The sequence below is a fragment of the Vitis vinifera genome, chromosome 12, assembly GCF_030704535.1.
Source record: "Vitis vinifera cultivar Pinot Noir 40024 chromosome 12, ASM3070453v1".
Lineage (NCBI taxonomy): Eukaryota > Viridiplantae > Streptophyta > Magnoliopsida > Vitales > Vitaceae > Vitis > Vitis vinifera.
In genome coordinates this window covers 4,311,014-4,326,444 of record NC_081816.1, presented here as the reverse complement: position 1 = coordinate 4,326,444, position 15,431 = coordinate 4,311,014, and the positions used below count along the sequence as shown (strand labels likewise).

Genomic DNA, 15,431 nt, shown 5'->3' with positions numbered 1-15,431 from the left:
AATCCGGGTCAAGATATGGAGTTATGATAATTTAGCTTGGGACATTTTCTTCTCTTGAGTTTGTTGAGCATGGTAGACTAACACCTTCAAAGTCCAAAGAGGCTGCAAAGGCAGCATTTAAAATGAAAATCTCAGTCGCAGATGCATATTCATGCTTGCTCCCAACTTCAAGGGGAAAAAAATAAAACAAAGATGAGCCTCACGTGCATGAAATCATGCTTCTTTCTTCCTTTTCTGCTTCTCTTCTCTCTTTCCTTCAAAGCTCATCCCTGCAGAGGTTCAGACACCATCTTCCCTGGCCAGTCTCTTTCTGGCAACCAAACAATCAGATCTGATGATGGTGGAACATTTGAACTGGGCTTCTTCACTCCAGGTAACTCTCGAAACTATTACATCGGGATATGGTATGGAAGACTACCAACTAAGACAGTAGTTTGGGTAGCAAATAGAGACCAGCCCCTGTCTGATCCATCTTCTTCCACGTTACAACTTTCCCATGATGGGAGGTTAGTCCTACTCAACCAGTCCAAAACTGAAATCTGGTCAACAGATGTGAACTCTACTACGCCTGATTCCACCATTGCTGTTCTTCTTGACGATGGAAATTTAGTTGTACGAGGGGGGACAAATTCCTCCAGTGTGGTGTACTGGCAGAGTTTTGACCACCCAACTGATACATAGCTGCCTGGTGGGAGGATTGGATACAGCAAGCTTACCAACGAAAAGATGTTCCTGACTGCATGGAGCAATCCAGAAAATCCTGCACCTGGGATTTTCTCCTCCAAGGTAGAAGTGGTACAGAATGGAGCAAGTCATGACTTACTATGGAATCATTCTAAAATGTATTGGAGTAGTGGGGAGTGGACAGGGAAGAACTTTGTCAATGTTCCTGAAATAGACAGGGACTATTACATTAAAAATTTCAGGTTCGTGAAGACTGAGAATGAAAGCTATTTCACCTTTGATGCTGGTTTCCCTTCGGTTGACACTAGATTCGTGCTGGACTACACTGGGCAGCTCAAGCAGATTGTCTGGGGGAAAGACTTCACGGAGTGGGCCATCTATTGGACTCGGCCGACGCTACAATGTGAAGTCCATGGTTTCTGCGGGGCTTTCGGAGCTGCAGTACAACGAAGGAACCTCTTTGTGAGTGCCTGAAAGGTTTTGAACCCACTGTGATTAAAGATTGGGAATTGGAAGACCATTCAGGTGGGTGTGTGAGGAAGACCCCTCTCCAATGTTGGAATGACACCTTTTTTGTGATTTCCAACACGGTCTTTCCAGTTGATGCAGAGAAGTTGACAGTTACAAAGCCTGAGGAGTGTGAGAAAGCTTGCTTGAGTAATTGTTCCTGCATTGCATATGCTTATGATAATGGGTGTTTGATCTGGAAAGGAGCTCTCGTTAATCTACAGAAAGTCCTGGCTGATAAGGAGGGTGGAAAATTGCAGCGTCTGAGCTGGTGGAAACTGGAAAAAACACCATTACATGGATTCTCATTGGAACAATTGGAGGGTTCTTTCTGGTCTTGGCCATTGTTCTCATTGTTTTCCGTATTCTCTGCAGGGGACAGAAGCAAACAGTGGGCCCAGTTCAGGCAAGCGAGGATTATTTGGTGCTTTTTAAGTACAAAGATCTACAGACTGCAACAAAGAACTTCTCAGAAAAACTTGGAGAAGGAGGATGTGGTTCGGTTTTCAAAGGCACGCTGCCCAATTCATCAGCCATAGCAGTGAAGAAACTGAATCATCTAATGAAAGAAGAGAAGCAATTCCGTGTAGAAGTAAGAAGCATCGGAACAATACAACACATTAATCTTGTCCGTCTTCGGGGATTCTGTGCAGAATCTTCAAAACGATGTATCGCCTTTGATTACATGCCAAACGGCTCTCTGGAATATCACTTGTTTCGAAGGGATTCCAAGACTCTCGATTGGCAAACAAGATATGGTATTGCAATGGGGACGGCTAGAGGATTGGCTTACCTCCGTGAGAAGTGCAGAGATTGCATCATACATAGTGAACAGCAGCCATGGTGCTGTCACCTTGTTAGATAACAGGTTGGAGGGTAATGCAGACATGGAAGAGCTGAGTAGAGCCTGCAAAATTGCTTGTTGGTGCATTCAAGATGATGAGAAGGAGAGGCCAACCATGGGGCAGGTTGTTCGATTCCTCGAGGGAGTATCGGAATTGGGTACACCTCCAATACCAAGGTTTCTCAGGAGACTCCTGAAGATGGCACCACCGTTTAAAAGGAGACTGACTGTCTGCAATTCAAATTTATACATGAGCAAGAGTCCTAGTCTCAATCAGATCTCCAGCTAAAAGGCTCTCCTTTGTTGAATTTTGACTTAGTATCTGTGGGAATTTGAATTTTGAAGTTAAATATCGCAGTTGAAGTCCTTAACAAAATCTGCAATATCCAAATATTTTCTTATTTTTATTTGGTCAAGATTTGGTTATTTGGTTTCTATTTTATAGGAAGTAGTTGCTCATTATCTAATAGCTTGATTTTCTACTATTCTAATGTCATTTTAGTTACAAACTCATGTATAAATTCAACATTCTTCATCAATAAAATGTGTGTTCCAACAACCCAAAATATATATTATTCATAAGTGTTTAAATCTTATACAAACATTATGGTATCAGAGCTAAAGTTATCTTGAGGGGCTAGTGAGTTGAGTGAGCCTAAATACCTTGAGAGTGCCTAAACACCTAAAGACTCGTGAGGTGAGTGAACCCAAATACCTTCTAAAATCATCTAGCAATGGAGGAGTCAAGTCTCACAGCTGCACCATCAATTCTTGATGAAGACAATTATGAAACTTGGGTTGTTAGAATGATAGTTCATCTACAAGCACTTGATGTTTGGGAAGCAGTGGAAGAAAATTATGAAGTTCCTCTCCTGGGAGCCATTCCAACTGTGGCTCAAATGAAGTTGCATAAAGAAAGAAAGACAAGAAAGGCTAAAGCGAAAGCTTGCTTGTTTGCTGCAGTTTCACCATCAATTTTCATCAAAATCATGAAAATTGATTCAGCTGCAGAAAATTAGGAGTATCTCAAGGAGGAATACAAATGAGATGAAAGAATCAAGAACATGCAAGTGATGAACTTGATTCGAGAATTTGAAATGAAGAAAATGAGGGAGTCCGATGTTGTTAAAGACTATGCTGCATAACTTCTTTCAATAGCAAACAAAGTTAGGTTGCTTGGAAAAGAATTTTCCAATGAGAAGATTGTTCAAAAGATATTGGTTATACTTCCTGAGAAATATGAAGCTACAATTTCCTCTTTGGAGAATTTAAAGGATCTATCGACTATTAGCTTGACAGAATTATTACATTCATTTGAGGTTGTGGAACAAAGAAGACTCATGAGACAAGGAGATACTGTAGAAGGAGCATTTCAAGCAAGAATGCAGAAAAATGCATGCCATAAAAATGGAAAGATGAACAACAACAAGCCAAGCAACAACAACCAGAAAAATGGAGTTTTTCCACCTTGTCCTCATTGCAAGAAGACAAATCATTCTCCACAAAAATGTTGGTAGAGACCAAATGTGAAATGCAACAAGTGTGGTAAATAAAGACATGTGGAGAGGATTTGCAAAAATCAACAGCATGAAGAAACTAGTGCAGCAATTGATCAATGCCAGGAGGAGCAATTGTTTGCAACAACGTGTTTTGCTAATAAAAGCACCTCTGAAAGCTGGCTTGTGGATAGTGGTTGTACAAACCACATGACAAATAATCAAGATCTATTTAGAGAACTTGATAGAACAGCTATTTCCAAAGTCAAAATTGGAAATGGTGAGTATATTCCAATGAAGGGCAAAGGAACAATTGCTATCGAAAGCCAAATAGGTTTGAAACTCATTTATGATGTTTTGTTTGTGCCTGCAATTGACCAAAACTTACTCAGTGTTGGACAGCTCGTTGAGAAAGGATTTAAAGTTTATTTAGAAGATAAGAATTGCATTATCAAGGATGCTAAAGGCAAAGAGGTGTTTAACATAAAAATGAAGGGCAATAGTTTTGCCTTTTGATTTATTGGGAGATGAGCATGCTACTGTTTTACAACAAGATAGCACAACAATGCTTTGGCACAGAAGGCTCAGGCACTTTCATCATGATGTTGTGCTCTACATGAAGAAAAATCAAATAGTTGAAGGACTTCCTGACTTAGAAAAAGATCTACCTAAAAAATTTTGGGCTGAAGCTGCAAATACAACAGTATATTTGCTGAACAAATTGCCAATAAAAGCATTAAAGAAGCAGACCCCTTTCAAAGTTTGGTTTGAGTTTCTACGTGGAAGACTTGGAGTTTGCATCTACTAAGTCAAGGAGGAGTGTTGAATTTTGACTTAGTATCTGCTAGAATTTGAATTTTGAAGTTAAATATTGCAATTGGAGTCCTTAACAAAATCTGCAATATCCAAATATTTTCTTGTTTTCATTTGGTCAAGATTTGGTTATTTTGCTTCTATTTTATAAGAAGTAGTTGCTCATTATCTAGTAGCTTGATTTTCTGCTATTCTAATGTCATTTCAGTTACAAACTCATATATAAATTCAGCATTCTTCATCAATAAATTAAATGTGCGTTCCAGCAACCCAAAATATATATTCTACATAAGTGTTTAAATCTTATACCAACATCCTTTTATGACTGTCTGGTAGTGAATTCTGGGGTTGCAACCTACTCAAGTTCAACCCCACCCAACTCATAAGGAATTAGACAACTTATTTTGCTATTTAGGTTCTGAAGTGGGCTTAGGTTGTGGGCTTGACAAGTCCAAACCTAATGAAGCCCAATTGGCTATTTATTTATATAAAATTTAAATTATAAATATTTACATATTATTCAATATCAATGCGTATGTTATATTCTATTTTGCTCTTCTTTCTATTATGAAGAATTTTAGTTTATTTAATTTAGGATTGCAGCTTAGATTAAGTTAATAGGCTATCAAAACCACCTATGAATATATCCAACCTATGCCAAATCCAATCCTAGGTTGGATTGAGAATTGCCAACCTATGCCAAGCTTGTGAACAACTCGGATTTCTACGGGTTCCATGGATTTTGACAGGAGATCAAACGGAAAAGTTATAGTAAAATTTTCTAATAAATAAAATACTTATTTCAAAGTTAAAAAATATAAAACACATTATAAAATAATATTTTAAAATTTAAATACATTTGGGAAGCAAATATATATATATATATATATATATATATATATATATATATATATATATATTAATTACTAATTTAATATAAATCATAACTCTAAACTCAAGTTTTAATATTTCAAAATATTTTAATAACTAAACAAAAAGATAAATTTAATAGTCTAATAGAATTAAAAATAATAAAGATTAAAGTTCTCTCACTATCTTTTTAATATTTTTTTATATTTTAAATGAATAATAAATGTATAATAACATTCAAGTTCAAGCTTTCGGTCTTAATCCTAATATTTTTGGGTTGATATTTTCTAACATTGATCCAATCTTAGCCCATTCAGAGTCTCAGACCTTGCCCATGTCAACCTAAATTTCAAGGGCATGAACTGGACTTGCTCAAGTTGTAACCCTAATTTTATTGATTATGAGTTAGGGTGATAGTTAGGAGGCTAATTAAGCAAACATCTACCATAAATTTATATATTAATTTGCAAAAATTAGATTTCTAGCTAAATGAATATTATTTATAATTGTTGATTTGTAAAACATGGATTGATTGGTAAAGGATTTATTGCATGTTTGATTATTATTCTCCACATCGGAAAGAGGCGGTATCTTAAATGTGTTTTACACTTTTTTCTCTTCACATTTAAAACCCAACATTTTACCTCCTAAACTTACTAAAAACCATTGCAAACCCTTCATAAAATTATAAAAGAAATTGATCTTTTCCGTACTTTGGTTCAAACATTAGTGTAAAATTGGGTAAAACCAACTTTAAATTAATAGGCTTACTTAAAATAAAATTTTCCAAATACCTTCAAAATATAGTAACTATCAATTTTGATTTTTAATTTTAGAAAGATATTTGCATGACTATTGGTAACATTTGCATGCAACTGTGAAACGTGTCGACTTTAAACTTGAATAACAAACTATTTATTGACTTTTTAATAAATTTAGTAGGTAAAATGTTGCATTTTAACAAATTTGACGAGGACCCTTGTCCCTCACTTTCATTTCTGTGTACTTATTCTCTTCGTTGGTATTAACAGTATACTAGAGTCACCAAAGATATTGGTTGAATCCAAGAGTAATGTTGATTCGGAATATGCCTTAAATTCTGAATTTTTCCATTTTTTCACAATCAACTTGATAAAATATCAATAGATTTTGCTTATCCCTGTGAGAATTTCTGAAAGCAATTTGGTGGGTACTTGATATGATATGCAGAACACTCCTAAAACAGCAGAACTGGTAACGTTTATGGATGGTATATTGTCTTTCAAGTAAAAGATTCAGTACCAAAGCCCTTTGCAATAAGCAATGATACATACATCTTTCCAAAATAGGATGAAAAATTACATGCAGCAAATCTTGGATAATAGTTGGCCAAGTATTGAGATTGATGATCGTAGTGTTTCTGTTATCTGAATCGCAAAGAGGGCATAGACCTTTATTTCAAACTCATGCTGAGGTATGAGTTTGAGCTGGAAGAAACCTCCTGGTAAATAATGGCGCTGTCAGCTGTATTTCTTGGGAAAAATTGCTGGAAAAAACAAGGGATTGGAGGTGTGCCCATTTCATAGACTCCTTCCAGAACTCGAACTATCTGCCCCATGGTTGGCCTGTCCTTCTCATCATCTTGAATGCACCAACAGGCAACCTTGCAGGCTCTAGTCAGGTCTTCCATATCGGCATTACCCTCTAGCCTTTTATCTAACAAGGTAAGAAAATTGTGCCCTCTGTTCACCGTATTGGCAGCCCGATTGGGATAGTAATCATTTGTCCCATCATCTAACAGGTTTCTGTTTCTCCTTCCTGATATAATCTCAAGAAGGAGCATTCCGTAGCTGAAAACATCAGCTTTTGGTGTGATAGCTTCACCTGAAAGCCATTCTGGTGCAAGGTAGCCTATGGTTCCTCTCATTGTTGTCAAAACCCGGCTAAAGTCTCGTCCCATAAGCTTTGCAAGACCGAAATCAGCCACTTTTGGGTTGAATTCAGTGTCCAGCAAAATGTTCTCAGGCTTGATGTCACAATGTATGATGCAGTCTCTGCATTTCTCATGGAGGTAAGCCAATCCTCTAGCAGTCCCAATTGCAATGCTGTATCTTGTTTTCCAATCAAGAGTCTTGGAATCCCTTTGAAACAAGTGAGATTCTAGGGAACCATTGGGCATGTAATCAAAGACTAGACATCTTTTTGAAGCTTTTGCACAGAATCCTCGAAGGCGGACAAGATTAGCGTGTTGTATTGTTCCCATGCTTCTCACTTCTGTACGGAATTGCTTCTCTTCTTGCATTAGGTTTTTAAGTTTCTTCACTGCTATGGCAGCTGAATTGGGCAATGTGCCTTTGAAAACAGAACCAAATGCTCCTTCCCCAAGTTTTTCTGAGAAGTTCTTTGTTGCACTTTGTAGATCTTTGTACTTAAAAAGCACCAAAGAATTGTCACCTGCCCCAAGTGGACCGAAGGTTCGCCTCTGTCTCCTGTGGAGAAGAATGAGAACAATACTAAAGACCAGAAAGAACCCTCCAATTGTTCCAATGAGAATCCAAGTGACCTTCTCCCTTGTGGTCTTCGCTCTAGTGGCATTTGTTCCAGTTTCCCCCAGCTCAGATGCTGCAATTCGCACATGGAAATCTCTTCCACCCTCATCATCAGCATGGAGCTTTTGTAGATTAAAGAGAGCTCCTTTCCAGATCAAACACCCATTATCATAAGCATATGCAGTGCAAGAACAATTGCTCAAGCAAGTTTTTTCACATTCCTCAGGCTTCGGAACTGTCAACTTCTCTGGATCAACTGGAAAGGCTGTATTGGAAATCACAAAAAAGGTGTCATTTCCTCCATTTCCACATTGCAGAGGGGTCTTCCTCACACACCCATCTGAATGGTCTTCCAATTGCCAATCTTTAAGCATAGTGGGTTCAAAGCCTTGCATACACTCACAAAGAGGTTCCTTTTGAGTATTGCAGCTACTGAAAGCTCCGCAGAAACCATAGACTTCACATTGTAGTGTCGGCCGCATCCATAAGATAGTCCACTGCGTGAAGTCTTTTCCCCAAACAAACTGCTTGAACTGCCCAGTGTAATCCACCAGGAGTCTAGTGACAGCCGTAGGGACACCAGCATCATAGGTGAAATAACTTTCATTCTCTGTCCTCACATACCTGTAATTTTTAATGTAATAGTCTCTTTCTATTTCAGGAGCATTGACAAAGTTCTTGCCAGTCCACTCCCCACTACTCCAATACATTTTAGTATGATTCCATAGCAGTACATGACTTGTTCCATTCAGTTCCACCTCAATGGAGAAAATTCCAGGTGCTGGATTTTCTGGATTTCTCCATGGAGTCAGAAATATCTTTTCATTGGTGAGCTTACTGTATCCAATCCTCCCACCAGGCAGCCATGTATCAGTTGGGTGATCAAAACTCTGCCACGCCACACTGGAGGAATTTGAATTCCCTCGCACGACTAAATTTCCATTGTCTAGAAGAACAGAAACAGTGGAATTAGGTATATTGGAGCTCACATTCGTTGACCAGATTTCTGTTCTGGACTGGGTGAGTAGGACTAACTTCCCTTCATGGGAAAGTTGTAATGTGGAAGAAGATGGATCAGAGAGGGGCTGATTTCTATTTGCTACCCAAACTACCGTCTTAGTGGGTAGTCTTCCATACCATATGCCAATGTAATAGTTCCGAGAGTTACCTGGAGTGAAGAAGCCCAGTTCAAATGTACCGCCATCAGATCTGATTGTTTGGTTTCCAGAAAGAGACTGGCCTGGGAAGATGGTATCTGAACCTCTGCAGAGATGAGCTTTGAAGGAAAGAGAGAAGAGAAGCAGAACAGGAAGAAAGAAGCATGCTTTCATGCTAGTGAGTCTTATCTTTTTTTTGTTTTTTTTTTTTTGGGAATGAGCATGAATTTGCATATGCAGCTGACATTTTTTTCCCCTTTTTTACTTTTCAAATGCTTCGTTTCAAGACTTTTCTGCTCACCCATGCTCAACAAAGTCAAGAGCAAAAACTCCATAACTTGACCGGCATTTGATGGGAAAACTGATTGAAACATGTGAGGTTGCTCCTCAAGAATAAATAAATAATCCAGAAAAAACCCATCCACAATCCAAGCGGCAAAAGGGCTGTTAAGGTAATCATTTTTCTCATAGGACTTCATTTTCAAGTGTTTCATTTATTCTGCTTGACTTGTATTGGAGTAAAATAATCTTTCATATATACATTTTTTCCTTTGCCTTGTTTTCTTGCCTATCTTCCCCTTTTTGGCATTTATATTGGCTAACTCTTTGGGTATTTTCTTTTAGGTTGCTAGAGGTCAGGTGTGCTGTGTATGCATAATACCTGGAATTCAAAAAACCATTTAGTATATAGTAAATCATTACTAGTGAATATTAAGGTATTGGATATTGGCAACATTTGAACTTCTCATATATATATATTTTTTTTAAACCATAAACAAGAAATAATATCAACCACATTTAGCCAATGTTGAAATTTCTGAAAGTGATGTAATACACATTCCCATTTTGAATGCAGAATGGGTGAACTCTTGTTAAAATTTCTGATAAACGTGAGGACCATCTGCAGTCATATTGGGAGGCAATTGGCAGGCTTCAATATGGACTAATCTTTGAAGTTCATGTGCTCAATCAAGTAACATTTAGTATGAGAAACACATTCAAATAAGCTATGGTAAGTAAGACACCAAGAATTTGCTGAGTTTATTTTGATTCATATCCTTTACAGGCATGGCCACCCAAAGGATTCTGCATGAAGTGAATCTCTGACTTGTAAGCTAATGAGATGCAGAATGCAAACACCCGTTGGAAGGTACACCATTACTCATGAGCATCATCTTCAGTACCTGAAACTCATTGAAGAATTGATGCTTCAAGCTTCTAAGGTAGCTGAGACATCAACTCATGCTGATTTATAATATTGGAAGAAGCCTCCTGGAAAACAATGGCACCATTGGCTAGCTTTTCTGAGACTTTCTGGAGATACTGATGCCTTAGAGTACCACTTCCGAGACTTCCTCCAGAATCTGAACCATCTGCCTCATAGTTGGTCTATCTTTCTCATCATCCTGATTGCCCCAACAAGCTACTTTGCAGGCTCTAGCATGCCCTTCCATATTGGCATTACCTCCACTGTTTATTACATTAGCAACACGGGTGGGAAAAGAGTGTTGGAAATCACAAAAAAGGTGTCATTTCCTTCATTTTCACATTGTAGAGGGTCTTCCTCACACACCCACCTGAATGGTCTTCTATTTGCCAGTCTATAAGCACCATGGGAATAGCTTTCATTCTCCATCCTCACATTCCTGAAATTTTTCATGTAGTAGTCACTGTCTGTTTCAGGAACATTGACAAAGTTCTTGCCTGTACACTTCCACTAATCCACTAAATTTTAGAATGATTCCATAGTAACATGACTTGTTCCATTCTGTTCTATCTAAACAGATAGGAGAAAATCCCAGGTACTAGATTTTCTGGATTTCTCCATGGACTCAGAACTATCTTTTCATTTATAAGCTTACTGCATCCAACCTTCCCACCAGGCAACCACGTATCAGTTGGGTATTGAAACACTGGGGGAATTCAACCTCCCTCGTACAACTAAAGTTTCATCTTCAAGTAGAACAGAAATGGTGGAATTTGATGTATCAGAGTTCACATTTATTGCCCAGATTTCAGCTTTTGGACTGCTTGAGTAGGACCAACTTCCCATCATGGGAAAATTGTAATGTGGAAGAAGATGGATTAGAGAGGAGCTGGTTTATATTTGCTACCCAAACTACTGTCATGGTGGGTAGTCTCCCATACCATATGCCAATGTAATAGCTTGGGGAGCTACCAGGAATGAAGAAACCCAGTTCAAATGTTCCATCATCAAATGTGATTGTCTGGTTTCCACACAGACTGGCCTGGGGAAAGAAAAGCCCAGTTATTGGAAACACGAAATTTCTTCACCTTACTTGTTTTTCTGTGTATTTTTTTCTTTTTTAATGACATTGACAACAGAGCACACAACTAATGGGCGTCCTTATGGATTGCTATAACCCATAAAGGCTGAAGTTTAACACAAGTCGATTAAAATAACAAATCAAAAGTGATCACTAATTTGGCACCACTAGAATTTGTCAACCCTTTTTTTTTTTTTTGGAAGGGTGGTGCTAACTTCTACCATAGTAGGTGGTGAATGTATGAAATAAAAAAAATGGCCTGCTACTATATTTTTTTAACAGTCAATAATTGTCTATCACCAAAAAGACGATTTGTCTTTTTAAAAGACGAATTTACTTTTTATACTAAACTCGTCTTCTAAAAAGATAAGTTCACTTCTTATCATAAAAGTTTTTAAATTAAACTCGTTTTTTCAAAAGATAGGTCTATTTTATTTTTATTTTTTTATATTAAAATTTACTTTACACTATCTGGTGTTCCAAAAAATAAGACAGTTTTAAAAGTACTTTTTGTGGTATGATTTTTTTGAAAATTATTATACTAGTGCAAAGCCCCATCAAGTTGAGGTGCCATTGAATGTGGGCTTCTCTTTCAAGTTCATGTATTCAATCAAGCAAGCTTTAGTATAAGAAACACATTCGAACAAGCTTTGCATATAACATTAACACATTTGTTTTTCACAATCAAATCAAAACTACATGCATCAAATCCACCTTCATTTTTGTTGGGACATGGTGGAATTGACATATGCTGAGTTTATTTTGAGTAGCTGATTCGTATCCTTTGCGGGCGTGGCCACCCAGGGGATTCAGCAGCTCCTGCTTCGAAGTCCTAATAAGAAAGAGTACTCGATCTTTGACTTGTAAACGACTAAGATGGAGAATGTAATCACTCACTGGAAGGTACCCAAGTACCATATTTTCACTACCTGAATCTCATTGAAGAATGACTCTTCAAGCTTCTGAAGAAGTCTCCTGGAAATTGATGGCACCATCGGCTGGATTTCCCGAGAGATTCTGGAGAAACCGAGGCATTGGAGGTGTACCCACTTCTGAGACTCCCTCCAGAATCTGAACTATCTGCCCCATTGTTGGTCTGTCCTTCTCATTGTCCTGAATGCACCAACAAGCTACTTTGCAGGCTCTGGTGAGCTCTTCCATGGTGGCATTACCTTCTAGTCTGCTATCTAACAAGGTAAGAACATCGTCTCCTCTGTTTATTACATCAACAACTCGGGTGGGAAAGTAATCATCTGTCCCATCTTCTAACAGGTCTCTGTTTCTCCCTCCTGATACAACCTCGAAAAGCAGCATTCCATAGCTGAAAACATCAGCTTTTGGTGTGATGGCTTCACCCGAAAGCCATTCTGGTGCAAGGTAGCCTCTGGTTCCTCTCATAGTGGTTAGCGCACGGCTGAAGTCTCTTCCTATGAGCTTGGCAAGCCCAAAATCAGCCACCTTTGGGTTGTATGCAGCATCCAATAGAATGTTCTCAGGCTTGATGTCACAATGTATGATGCAGTCTCTGCATTTCTCATGGAGGTAAGCCAATCCTCTGGCAGTTCCCACTGCAATATCATACCTTGTTTTCCAGTCCAGGATCTTGGAATCCTTTCGAAACAGGTGATGTTCTAGAGAACCATTGGGCATGTAATCAAAGACTAGACATCTTTTTGAAGCTTCTGCGCAGAATCCCCGAAGGCGGACAAGATTGATATGCTGGATTGTTCCAATGCTGCTCACTTCCGTGCGGAACTGCTTCTCCTCTTGTGTTAGATTTTTGAGCTTCTTCACAGCAATGACAGTTGAGTTGGGCAAGGTGCCTTTGAAAACAGAACCAAATCCTCCTTCTCCAAGTTTTTCGGAGAAGTTCTTCGTTGCTTTTCGCAGATCCCGGTACTTAAAGAGCACCAGAGAATCGTCAGATGCCTCGAGTGCTTTGTTGGGTCGCCTGTGTCTCCTGCAGAAAACAACCAGAAGAATACCAAAGAGCAGAAGGAACCCTCCAATTGTCCCGATGAGAATCCAAGTGACCTTCTCTGTGGTGGCCTTCTCTCTAGTGGTGTTTGTTCCAGTTTCCACCAGCTCAGACGCTGCAATTCTTACATGTAAATCTTTTCCACCCTCATTATCATCCTGGAGTTTTCGAAGATTGAAGAGATCTCCTTTCCAGATCAAACACCCATTATCATAAGCATATGCAGTGCAGGAACAATTGCTCAGACAAGCTTTTTCACATTCCTCAGACGTGGTAACAGTCAAATTCTCTGAATCAACTGGAAAGACTGTGTTGGAAATCACAAAAAAGGTATCATTTCCTCCATTTCCACATTCTAGAGGGGTCTTCCTCACACACCCATCCGAATGGTCTTCCAATTCCCAATATTTAAGGACAGTGGGTTCAAAACCTTGCATGCACTCACAAAGAGGCTCCTTCTGATTATTGCAGCTACTGAAAGCCCCACAGAAACCATAGACTTCACATTGTAGTGTCGGCCGCGTCCAAAAGATGGTCCACTGCGTGAAGCCTTCCCCCCAAACGAACTGCTTGAGCTGCCCAGTGTAATCCAGCAGGAATCTAGTGACAGCCGTAGGGACACCAGCATCATAGGTGAAATAGCTTTCATTCTCCGTCTTCACATGCCTGAAATTTTTAACGTAATAGTTTTTGTCTATTTCAGGAACATTGACGAAGTTCTTCCCCGTCCACTCCCCACTACTCCAATAGATTTTAGTATGATTCCATAGCAGTATATGACTTGTTCCATTTGGTCCCACATCAACGGAGAAAATCCCAGTTGCTGGATTCTCTGGGCTTCTCCATGGAGTCAGAACTATCTTTCCCTTGCCATGCTTACTGTCCCCAATCTTCCCACCAGGCAGCCACGTATCAGTTGGGTGATCAAAACTCTGCCACAATACACTGGATGAATTCGACCTCCCCCGTACAACTAAATTTCCATTGTCGAGAAGAACAGCAATGGTGGAATTAGGTGTAGTAGAGTTCACATCTGTCGACCAGATTTCAGTTCTGGACTCTTTGAGTAGGACTAACCTCCCATCATGGGAAAGTTGTAATGTGGAAGAAGATGGATCAGAGAGGGGCTGGTCTCTATTTGCTACCCAAACCACTGTCTTGGTGGGTAGCCTTCCGTACCACATGCCAATGTAATAGTTTGAAGAGTTACCTGGAGTGAAGAAGCCCAGTTCAAACGTTCCACCATCGGATCTGATTGTCTGGTTGCCAGAAAGAGTCTGGCCTGGGAAAATGGTGTCAGTTGCCATGGAGGGACCAGCAAAGAAGAGAAGAGAAAGGAAGAAGAATGCCTTCATACTAGTGATTCTCATCTCTGCTTGAAGCTCTAGACTTATGCATGGGTTTCCTTCTGAAACTTGAGACTCCTAATATACTTTGTTCAAGACCTCTGGGGTCAACCACGATCAATAAACAATGAATAAAAGACTCTAACTTGGCCGAATACGATATTCCTTTATAACATGTTCCTCTTCACAGGCTCCTAGACTTCACTGTGAGTCTGTGACCATACCCTACACATGCAAAGCACTACGCTAATAAGTAATATTATAATAATTGTCTCTTTGCTTGAATTTTACTTTCTCCCTCAATTGTCAATATTTGCGGTTCTTCTGGCCACTAGTGCTCTAAAGTCCGAAATGATTGATTTAGTAATGAAAAAGTAAACCCAAGTTGATAATAATCACACACTATTTGGAACTAACTGAATATTTAACGCGCTTTTGACTTGGTAACCAGAAGCAACCCAGTGCCGGTCACTACAAGACGACTCGGTGCTCCTTGATGTGTCGAACATGTCAAAAAATGACGAAGCAGCACGACCTATTAACAAGAAAAATGTTATAATATTATCAGTTTATCACTCTGCTATATTGGATTCTACTGATTTTTTGTTCAATGGAGTTTCAGGTATGGATTTGAAACCCTGCCTGTTCAAATTATCATTGGTGTTTTTCTGGAGGTTCAGGTTGCGATTGAACAAATTCCCTGTGAAGGAGCTCTCAAGTGCTTAGGACAGACAACAATCCAATTTCCCATACATGGAGCTACCTCTACCCCTTAGCTTAGGTTTCTAGAATGTTAATCCTGTCTTATATATGAATTTACATTTTTCCTCAATTAGCTCAAGCTTTTAAGAAGAAGAGTGTAGGTGGTCTCGCATCATTGTGACATCTATTCTTATTTCATTAGCACTATGCAAGCTTTT

General features: G+C 39.0%; 2 protein-coding genes, 1 long non-coding RNA gene and 1 pseudogene across 3 annotated transcripts; 2 read left to right on the top strand and 2 right to left on the bottom strand.

The window, feature by feature from the left end:
- Positions 1–207: 207 nt before the first annotated feature.
- Positions 208–2,056, top strand: LOC100854032 (G-type lectin S-receptor-like serine/threonine-protein kinase At2g19130; annotated as a pseudogene).
- A 4,377-nt stretch (positions 2,057–6,433) lies between these two features.
- On the bottom strand, positions 6,434–9,142 carry LOC100267794 (G-type lectin S-receptor-like serine/threonine-protein kinase At2g19130). The gene is made up of 2 exons (XM_010658675.3): positions 8,911–9,142; positions 6,434–8,688 (listed from the first exon to the last, which is right to left on the bottom strand). The coding sequence occupies exons 1-2, from the start codon at positions 9,131–9,133 to the stop codon at positions 6,647–6,649; spliced, it is 2,265 nt and encodes a 754-aa protein (XP_010656977.2). The 5' UTR covers positions 9,134–9,142; the 3' UTR covers positions 6,434–6,646.
- Positions 8,993–10,135, top strand: LOC104880814 (uncharacterized). The gene is made up of 4 exons (XR_009467170.1): positions 8,993–9,077; positions 9,187–9,351; positions 9,756–9,911; positions 10,029–10,135. It is a non-coding gene; the product is annotated as an uncharacterized LOC104880814 (long non-coding RNA).
- A 1,660-nt stretch (positions 10,136–11,795) lies between these two features.
- LOC109121483 (G-type lectin S-receptor-like serine/threonine-protein kinase At2g19130) lies at positions 11,796–14,891 on the bottom strand. The gene has a single exon (XM_019223306.2). It carries the CDS (start codon positions 14,533–14,535, stop codon positions 12,142–12,144), a length of 2,394 nt encoding a protein of 797 aa, XP_019078851.1. The 5' UTR covers positions 14,536–14,891; the 3' UTR covers positions 11,796–12,141.
- Positions 14,892–15,431: the final 540 nt, after the last annotated feature.

Excerpts from the sequence above, each read along its gene's own strand:
- LOC100267794 (XM_010658675.3), bottom strand. The coding sequence starts at position 9,133 with ATGCAAATTCATGCTCATTCCCAAAAAAAAAAAAACAAAAAAAAGATA. Across the intron at positions 8,689-8,910 it reads ACTGGGCTTCTTCACTCCAG|ACAATGGAAATTTAGTCGTG; the intron begins GTAACTCTCGGA and ends CTGTTCTTCTAG.
- LOC109121483 (XM_019223306.2), bottom strand. The coding sequence starts at position 14,535 with ATGAGAATCACTAGTATGAAGGCATTCTTCTTCCTTTCTCTTCTCTTC.